This window comes from Cajanus cajan, chromosome 1 (assembly GCF_000230855.2).
Source record: "Cajanus cajan strain Asha chromosome 1, NIPB_CcT2T_4, whole genome shotgun sequence".
NCBI classification, from domain to species: domain Eukaryota; kingdom Viridiplantae; phylum Streptophyta; class Magnoliopsida; order Fabales; family Fabaceae; genus Cajanus; species Cajanus cajan.
In genome coordinates, this window is record NC_138517.1 from 36,591,523 (window position 1) to 36,600,981 (window position 9,459).

At 39.6% G+C, this 9,459-nt stretch overlaps 1 protein-coding gene across 1 annotated transcript; it reads left to right on the top strand.

The window, feature by feature from the left end:
- Positions 1-1,848: 1,848 nt before the first annotated feature.
- LOC109790897 (uncharacterized) lies at positions 1,849-4,444 on the top strand. Its single transcript, XM_083068613.1, has 6 exons — positions 1,849-2,032; positions 2,134-2,263; positions 2,317-2,410; positions 2,489-2,974; positions 3,131-3,182; positions 3,420-4,444. The coding sequence occupies exons 1-6, from the start codon at positions 1,849-1,851 to the stop codon at positions 4,442-4,444; spliced, it is 1,971 nt and encodes a 656-aa protein (XP_082924739.1).
- Positions 4,445-9,459: the final 5,015 nt, after the last annotated feature.

A 9,459-nucleotide genomic window follows, 5' to 3' on the forward strand; every position in this document is an offset into this window, starting at 1 on the left:
TTATATGCATTTTGTATCTGAACTGAACCTTTACATTTGAAATACAGATTTTCATTTTCGTTTCCTTCTCTGCCTTGCATTTTCGTTTTCTGTTTTCATTTTAATATGGAAGGCTAAAAACCCCTGGGTTGGGTTCTTGTTGTGGATTGTAATCTCTCTTTGAGGTTGGGTATGTTTGTATGTCTCTGTTCTGCTTGTTCTTCTCCATTTAACCTCTCTGTCCATGCTTAATGGGCTGTGCTCCAAGCCACAGTTGCTTAATCTGTGAAGAGGTTGATGTTGTATACGTTTGCTTAATTCGTGTAGGGAAATATTGAGTTAATCTTCGCTTAGTTGGTTAACTCAGATGGAATAAGGATTAAGTGGTTAATAGAGTAATGTTTGAGAACCAGGGATAAAAGAGTTACAATCCGAACAAGGAGCCAATCCATTTTTACTTGCTGTTTTATTTTGTTTTATTGTGTTACGAACTGAAAACCTGAAAGCAAATCCCCCTACTGTGTGTTTAAGCCTTTAACAGTAAACGACGGTCCTTGGGAGACGACCTAGGAGTCACTTCCTAGTACTACATTTAATTGTATTTATTTGACCGGATACGGCTCCGATCAAATTTGGCACCGTTGCCGAGGATCTTCGGTTGCTGTTATAGGCTGTGTGTTTGTGTGTTATTTGTTCTGTTGTGTGTTTTGTGTTTTAGAGCTCTGATATGTTATGTGTGTAGTGTATTAGTGTATCAGTGTTAGTGTATCAGTTTCTGTTTCAATTTTGTATGAACTTTGTGTATCAGTTGGTGCTTGCGTTTGTGTGTCATTGCATGTTATTTGTGAGCCAGCTGAAGAATTCAATTCATGTTGTTAAGTTTGATGAACAGTAACCAATGGAACAGTAACTCGAATTTGGTTTTGGTGTATTTGCTGTCATGTGTTTGGCATAGTTGATCTTTATTGCATTTGATAGCCCATTGTTAACCAATTATATTGATTCCATTTGGTGTGCTGAATCATTGTTGTGTGTGTTGAGTTTCAATTTTGGTGCATTTCGTGGTGCATGTGGCTCAAAATCTGGTGCATTTTGGCTCAAAATCTGGTGCATGTTGGCTAAAAATCTGGTGCATTTTCCCCTGTTTTTTGGTGCGTTTTCTGGTGAGTTTTGGTGCGTGTTCTGTTCCGGTTTGGGATGCTCTGTTTTCTCTCCCTACTACTCCTCTGTTCGGGTTCTAAAATGGTGGGAGATTGGTGCGGAAGTGGTCCAATTTTGGTGCACAAAACTGGTGCAAAATGTGGCGCATGAATAGTGCTGAATAGTGCCAAATTTTCCAATTAATTGTGATTTTTGTTTTTGATAGCTAGACTTGTTATTTTTGTCTGATTTTTTTTGTGGTAACTTCTTTCAACCTATATTTTGTGTAAAAAATAGCTAGGGCACATAGTTTGGTCAAAATTTGGAGATACAAATTTTTAAAAAAACTTTTTCAGCAAAACTTCAAGGGGCCATAACTTTTGCTCTGGTTATCGGAATTAGGCAAACTTTTTTTTCATTTTGTGTAGAAAAAAAAAAGATCTATCCAACCCACACTGCTATGCTGTGTGGCCCCAGCCAGATCTTCAAAAAAACTTCATTCACTATTTCTTTTTTATTTTTGAAGTTTTATTTCACTATTTGTCCAAACTTTTATAATTTTAAAAAAATAGTTAGGTTTTGAATTTTGTTCTCAACTTTTTTGTGGTGGTGTCTTATGATTTTAGGTTGATGTTGGTGCATTAGTTTTGATATTTTCTGAGTTTTCATGGAAATTCCCTTTTTACCCCTACTGTTCACGTGTCCTGATGCATGTGTTGCATGTAGTGCATGACTAGGAGCAACCCTGGTTATTTGCGTCCATTTGATCCTGAAATTGATAGAACATTCCATAGATTAGTTAGAGAGCATATAGTTCCATCTTTAGATAGTGATAGTGATAGTGATAGTCATAGTGTTAGTGATAGTGTAAGTGTTGCAACTGAACTTCATTCAAGTCAACCTGAAAACATGGGTGAACATAATGGACCTCAAGAGAGAACACTTAGGGAGATGTTCCTTTTGTGCTTAAAACTGGACTGATCCATTTGTTGCCTAAGTTTCATGGTCGTGCAGGTGAGGATCCACACAAGCATCTCAAGGAGTTCCACATAGTTTGTTCCACCATGAGGCCACCTGATGTCCCTGAAGATCACATCTACCTGAAGGCATTCCCTTTTTCATTGGAGGATCTTGCCAAGGACTGGTTGTATTATCTGGCTCCTGGTTCAAGCATTCATTTTCACTTGATTTGCATAGTTGTCTTCCATGCATTGAGTTTGAGTCTGAATCTGAATATCAATCTGAATGTGAAACTGATTATGAGGCATCTGAATTTTACACTTTGGGTGTTGTACCTCTTGCTCTTGATTTTATACAGTCAGAATGCACTAACCATGTTGCAGGAAGTACAAAAGAATCTGACTTGCAGGTTGAGGTACAGGCTGCGGAGCCACTTCTCCTTTCTTTGGTTCCTTCTGATGTTCAGCCAGCACCCACACCAGAGTTGAGGCCTCTTCCAGAGAACCTCAAGTATGCTTACTTGGAGGATCATGAGAAGCTGCCAGTCATCATTTCCACCTCCCTTGATGCTGTTCAAGAAGAGAAATTGTTGCAAGTTCTAAAAAAGCATAAGAAAGCAATTGGTTGGACCCTGGCAGACATTCCTGGAATTAGTCCATCCACATGCATGCATAGGATATTATTGGAGGATGGAGCTAAACCAGTGAGACAGCCCCAGAGGCGACTCAACCCTGTCATTTTGGAAGTTGTGAAGAAAGAGGAGACCAAGCTTCTACAAGCTGGGATCATCTATCCCATTTCAGACAGTCAGTGGGTGAGTCTGGTCCAGGTAGTCCCCAAGAAGACAGGCCTCACTGTTGTTAAGAATGAGAGGGATGAGCTCATCCCCACTAGAGTGCAAAACAGTTGGAGGCTCTGTATTGACTACCGGAGGCTCAACCAAGCAACAAGGAAGGATCATTTTCCTCTGCCCTTCATTGATCAGATGCTTGAGCGTCTGGCAGGTAAATCTCATTACTATTTTCTTGATGGGTTCTCTGGCTATTTTCAGATTCATATCGCTCCTGAGGATCAGGAAAAGACCACATTCACCTGCCCTTTTGGTACTTTTGCCTATAGGAGGATGCCTTTTGGCCTATGCAATGCCCCTGGCACATTCCAGCGGTGCATGCTCAGCATTTTTAGTGATTTTCTTGAAAATTGCATAGAGGTGTTTATGGATGATTTTACTGTTTATGGATCCTCTTTTGATGCATGTTTGGATAGTTTGGATAGAGTTTTGAAAAGATGCATTGAGACTAACCTTGTTCTTAATTTTGAGAAATGTCATTTCATGGTAGAACAAGGTATAGTTTTAGGGCATATCATTTCTAGTCGGGGCATTGAGGTTGACCCTGCAAAGATATCTGTCATTGCACAATTGCCTTACCCCTCTTGTGTGCGAGAGGTGCGATTTTTTCTTGGCCATGCAGGTTTCTACAGGCGTTTCATTAAGGACTTCAGCAAGAAAGCCCTTCCACTATCCAACTTGCTTCAGAAGGATATTGAATTTGATTTTGATGACAGGTGCAAGGAGGCGTTTGATTGCCTCAAGACATCTTTGACCACCACTCCCATCATTCAGGCACCAGACTGGACAGTTCCCTTTGAGCTGATGTGTGATGCTTCAAATTATGCACTGGGGGCTGTCTTAGCACAGAGGGTTGACAAATCACCTAGGGTGATATACTATGCTTCCAGAACATTGGATGCTGCTCAAGCAAATTACACAACCACGGAAAAGGAACTTTTAGCTATTGTTTTTGCACTTGATAAATTTTGGTCATATTTGCTTGGTTCTCGTGTTGTTGTTTTTACAGATCATGCAGCTCTGAAGTACCTGTTGAAGAAAGCTGACTCAAAGCCTAGGCTGATCAGATGGATGCTCTGGCTTCAAGAGTTTGACTTGGACATCCATGACAGGAGCGGAGCACAAAACTTGGTAGCAGACCATCTCAGCAGGATTGAGAGAGCTGGGGATGACGACAATCTGCCCATTCAAGATGATTTTCCTGATGAACACTTGTTAACAATTTCTATTCCTACCCCCACCCCTTGGTTTGCAAATATTGTCAATTATTTAATTGCTTCTGTTTTTCCTCCTTTAGCATCTAGAGCTCAGATTGATAAACTCAAGAGTGATGCTAAACATTATGTTTGGGATGACCCCTATTTGTGGAAGTTTTGCAGTGATCAGGTAATCAGGAGATGTTTGTCGGACCATGAGATTGACTCCGTCCTGCAGTTCTGTCATTCTTCTGCATCTGGTGGTCATCTTGGCATTCAGAGGACAGCTCGCAAGGTGCTTGACTGTGGTTTTTACTAGCCCACCATCTTCAAGGATGCGTGGAAGATTTGCAGCACTTGTGAGCAGTGTCAGAGAGCAGGAGGAGCCCTTTCTTGGAGACAGCAGATGCCTCAGCAACCCATGCTATTCTGTGAGGTGTTTGATGTCTGGGGTATTGATTTCATGGGTCTCTTTCCTGTTTCTTTTGGTTTCTCTTACATTCTCCTAGCTGTTGATTATGTTTCAAAATGGGTGGAAGCCAAAGCCACTAGAACTAATGATGCTCGGGTTGTTGTGGATTTTGTCAGATCTAACATATTTTTCAGGTTTGGAGTACCTAGAGCTATTGTTAGTGATCAGGGCACCCATTTTTGTAACAGATCCATGCAAGCTTTGCTCAAGAAGTATGGGGTAGTGCACAGAATTTCTACACCCTACCATCCCCAGACTAATGGGCAAGCAGAGATTTCAAATAGAGAGATCAAGAGGATCTTAGAGAAGATTGTCCAGCCCAACAGGAAAGATTGGAGCAATAGGCTGGAGGATGCTCTTTGGGCGCATAAGACTGCCTACAAAGCACCTATAGGGATGTCTCCTTATCGGGTTGTCTTTGGTAAGGCATGTCATTTACCTGTGGAGATAGAGCACCGAGCCTACTGGGCTGTGAAGACTTGCAACTTCTCTATTGATCAGGCTGGAGAGGAAAGAAAGTTGCAACTGAGTGAGCTTGATGAGATCCGCCTTGAAGCCTATGAGAACTCTAAGTTCTACAAAGAGAAAACCAAGAAGTTCCATGATAGCTTGATAGCTAGGAAGGACTTCGTGGTTGGCCAGAAAGTTCTCTTGTACAATTCTCGGCTCGGACTCATGGGTGGTAAGTTACGTTCTAAGTGGATTGGACCTTTTGTTGTTACTAATGTTTATCCTTATGGTACAGTTGAAATCAAAAGTGAATCCACAGATAAGAGCTTTAAAGTCAATGGGCACCGGCTGAAGCCATTCCTCAGCAATCCATCTTTGTTGGATGTTGTTGTAGAGGAGACATCTCTGCTCGACCCTGCTACTCTCCCGCCATGACTTAGGGAGTTTTCTTTCCCCTTCTCTTTCTTTACTTTTATTGCACTTGTCCATATTTATTACTTGTTCTGATTGCTCTGATCTTCTGTTTGCGCCACATTGGGACAATGTGTGATTTAAGTGTGGGGGGGACTGTTTTGGTTTGGTTACATGTTTTTAGGGTTTATTTGTTATTTTAGGTTTTATGTTTAGGTGTTCTGTACAGCTTTGCATGTTTCTTTGTGATTTCTGGGTTTTGATTGTTTGTAGGCACTTACTTCATTCTTGGATAGGAGTTTCTGGATACTATATGGTTTGAAATCCCTGTTTTTCTTTGCTTGGAAAGATGATTTTGAGGTTTGAGAGGTTGTTTTAATTGTGACAGATATACCCTGTGTGAGAATTTGAGCCCTCTCTGTTCTTACTTGTGTGTTATGCCTCTTGATTGCTTGCACAGTTGCCTTGTCTTGACTCTGTTTGATACTTCTTGATTCACATGCATGTTTGGATATGATTAAGGCATTTTTGTTCTGATAAGCCTCTGGCCAAATAAGCCTACCTTGAATTAACTCCTCTGATAACCCCTGCTGAGCCTATTTCCCCTTTTTGTTTGAAGCTCATTACAAGCCTTAACCGAAAAACCATGATTACCTTAACCTTAGGGAGTTTTGGAGCTTTGGAATTGTTTTGGGAATAAGTCCTTGAATAAGTGTGGGGGTGTGCGTATGTTTCATTGGATGATGTATATTGGCCAGTTGATCTCTTATGCTGTACACTTTACTTCTCTGCATGTTATCTTATCTCATTTCAAATTTTCGTGTGTACTGTTCACTATGTACTGTTCACGTTTTATAAAAAAAACAAAAAAAAAACAAAAAAAAACAAAAAAAAAACAAAAACAAAAACAAACAAAAAACAAAAAACAAAAAAAAAACAAAAACAAAAACAAACAAAAAACAAAAAACAAAAAAAAAACAAAAACCAAAAAAAAAAAATGAAAAAACAGAAGTTGTTTGAGGCAAGAGAAACAGGATTCATCGTCATAAAGGTCATTAGAGGTTTTTGGGTTTGTTTCTTGTGCGCATTCTTGACTTATTCCCCATTGCTCCTCTAGTTCCTCTGGTTTGCAGTTACTTATCCCATATATTTTCCTCTACCCTGTCCTTGGCCTCATTACAACCCTAAAAAGACCTTTTGATCCTTATGTGCATGTTTGTTGGATGTTGATTTTAGAGGCTTGCCAAGTCTATATGTTGCTTGTTTTTCATGAGTGCTTTGAGAGTATACAGTTGCCTAGACACTTGAGAGATACAGTGATACAGTGCATCTTGTGAGGTTCTGTTGCTTTTGATTCACCTCTTGAGCTGATTGATTGTTTTGCCATGTTTTGAAATGCTTGGATGATTTCCATAAGTATCTGGTTTCTCTGACTCTTGCAGTGTTGGATGTTGTCTACTCCTTTTCTTTTCACAGTATTCGTTGAGAATTGTGTAAATCTATTTGTTTTCTTGTGTGTATTCTTGTTTCTGTTTCTTCATGTTGTGTCACTCTCTTTACTGTCTTTGGAATTGTTCCTTGCTCTGCTTTTTGATTTTGCCCAGGAGTGCAAAAGGCTAAGTGTGGGGGAATTTGATGAGTCATTATTTTCCCCTATTTTCTTACCTTTCTGTACTTATTTTAATCTCTAATTTGCGCTTAACTGTTGATTATATCCACTGTTTTCTATTTGGGCTTTAATTGGACCGGTAATTCATATTTTAACTAATTTGAGTTTTCAAAATCTAATTATTCCAAAATTTTATTTTCAGGGCAGTTTAGTAATTATCTAGGCTTGGAATTAATTTCTGGATTTCAAGTGGAGCTGCCACATCATCTGCCATGTCATTTTTCCACCTCAGCATTTAATTTCATTTTTTTTTTATTTTTTATTCTGTTTTATTTGTAATTTTCGGGTCAGACCTAACCTGGGCCCATGTTGACTCTTTTAGGTTTATTTTAGGGTCCTAGGGCAGCCACCAACCTCCAGACTTGATGTGACCACGTTGGGGCTGCCTCTCTTGAGTTTTCTAGACGTTTTTCCTTCATGCAGCTACAGTGTTTTTGATGTTTCTGATTCCCTGTTGCTTTCATTTACGTTTTGCTCTCTTTAGCTGCCATTTTCGTTTTACTCTCTTCTTCTCCTCTTATATGCATTTTGTATCTGAACTGAACCTTTACATTTGAAATACAGATTGTCATTTTCGTTTCCTTCTCTGCCTTGCATTTTCGTTTTATGTTTTCATTTTAATATGGAAGGCTAAAAACCCCTGGGTTGGGTTCTTGTTGTGGATTGTAATCTTTCTTTGAGGTTGGGTATGTTTGTATGTCTCTGTTCTGCTTGTTCTTCTCCATTTAACCTCTCTGTCCATGCTTAATGGGCTGTGCTCCAAGCCACAGTTGCTTAATCTGTGAAGAGGTTGATGTTGTATACGTTTGCTTAATTCGTGTAGGGAAATCTTGAGTTAATCTTCGCTTAGTTGGTTAACTCGGATGGAACAAGGATTAAGTGGTTAATAGAGTAATGTTTGAGAACCAGGGATAAAAGAGTTACAATCAGAACAAGGAGCCAATCCATTTTTACTTGCTGTTTTATTTCGTTTTATTGTGTTACGACCTGAAAACCTGAAAGCAAACCCCCCTACTGTGTGTTTAAGCCTTTAACAGTAAACGACGGTCCTTAGGAGACGACCTAGGAGTCACTTCCTAGTACTACATTTAATTGTATTTATTTGACCGGATACGGCTCCGATCACACTGCAACCTGCCTCTAACTCCACTGTTCCATCCTTACTCACTTTTCTCTTCTTTGTCAGAATCTCCTTAATGAATCTTGCATAAGATGGCATCTGTTCTAAGGCCTCTGCAAAGGGTATGTTGATCTGCAACCTCTTGATTATATCAAGGAACCTTGCAAATTGGCGTTCCTTGTCTTTCTTTGATGGAGCATGTGGATAAGGTAAATTCTTCACAGAAGGAGGCCTAGCAACTTCTTTCCCTTTTTTCTTACTCTCCTCCCTCACAACTCCATTTTTCCTTTCATTATTTTTACTCTCTTTTTTATTATTTTCTGTTTTTCCTGCCTCTTTATTCAACTCCACCTCTTTCTCACTTTTAGGCTCAAATTCACTCTTATCTTTATCCACTCCATCTTTATTTTCTCTCAAATTATCACCTATCTCATTTCCTATCACAGTGCCTCTCCTGGTTGTAATTGATTGACAATATTCTTTAGGATTGACCTATGTATTGGCTGAAAAATTATTGCTTTGCTGCTCTGCTAATTTCCTAGCCAACTGCCCTATTTGTACTTCCAGATTTCTGATAGAGGCTTTAGTATTTTTCTGATTAGTTGTGGAAACCTGCATAAACTGTATAAAGGCTTCCTCCATTTTTGATAACCTGTCTAGCTGATAAGAAGATTGATTTTCATATGGCTTCTGTGGAGGTTGCCTTTGTGATGGCCCTGCTTGCTTCCACCTAGAATACTGATTTTGATTATTCTGCCAGCCTTGAATCTGATTATAATTTCCAGAGAAATTCCCTTGCCTTCCTGGATTGTTCATGTAATTCACTTCCTCCTCCTAATCTGGTTCAGAGATGGTGCAATGTTCATTTGGATGATCACCTGCACAAAAATCACATTTCATTACCTGTTGAGGGCGTGAAGATGATCCTACTTGAAGCTTAGACATCTGTTTGTTTAACTCTTCCATCTGCTGAAAAGAAGCTTATTCTGAGCTAGAATTGCATTTTGAGCATCCAGTTCCAGAATTCCCCTTTTTGTGGGCTGGCTTCTATCATGGTGAGCTTGGTAATCACTGGCTGCCAAAGCATCAATGATAGTGATTGCTTCCTCAGAATCTTTCATCATCATAGAACCACCTGCGGAAGCATCCAATAACATCTTTGTTTGTGGCCTTAACCCATTATAGAACACGTTGAGTTGTGCAACATCATCA

Coding starts and splice junctions, on each gene's coding strand:
- LOC109790897 (XM_083068613.1), top strand. CDS start 1,849: ATGACTAGGAGCAACCCTGGTTATTTGCGTCCATTTGATCCTGAAATT. Junction 2,033..2,133: donor AAGTCAACCTGAAAACATGG/GTGAACATAATG, acceptor ATGGTCGTGCAG/GTGAGGATCCACACAAGCAT. Junction 2,411..2,488: donor AATTTTACACTTTGGGTGTT/GTACCTCTTGCT, acceptor TCTGACTTGCAG/GTTGAGGTACAGGCTGCGGA.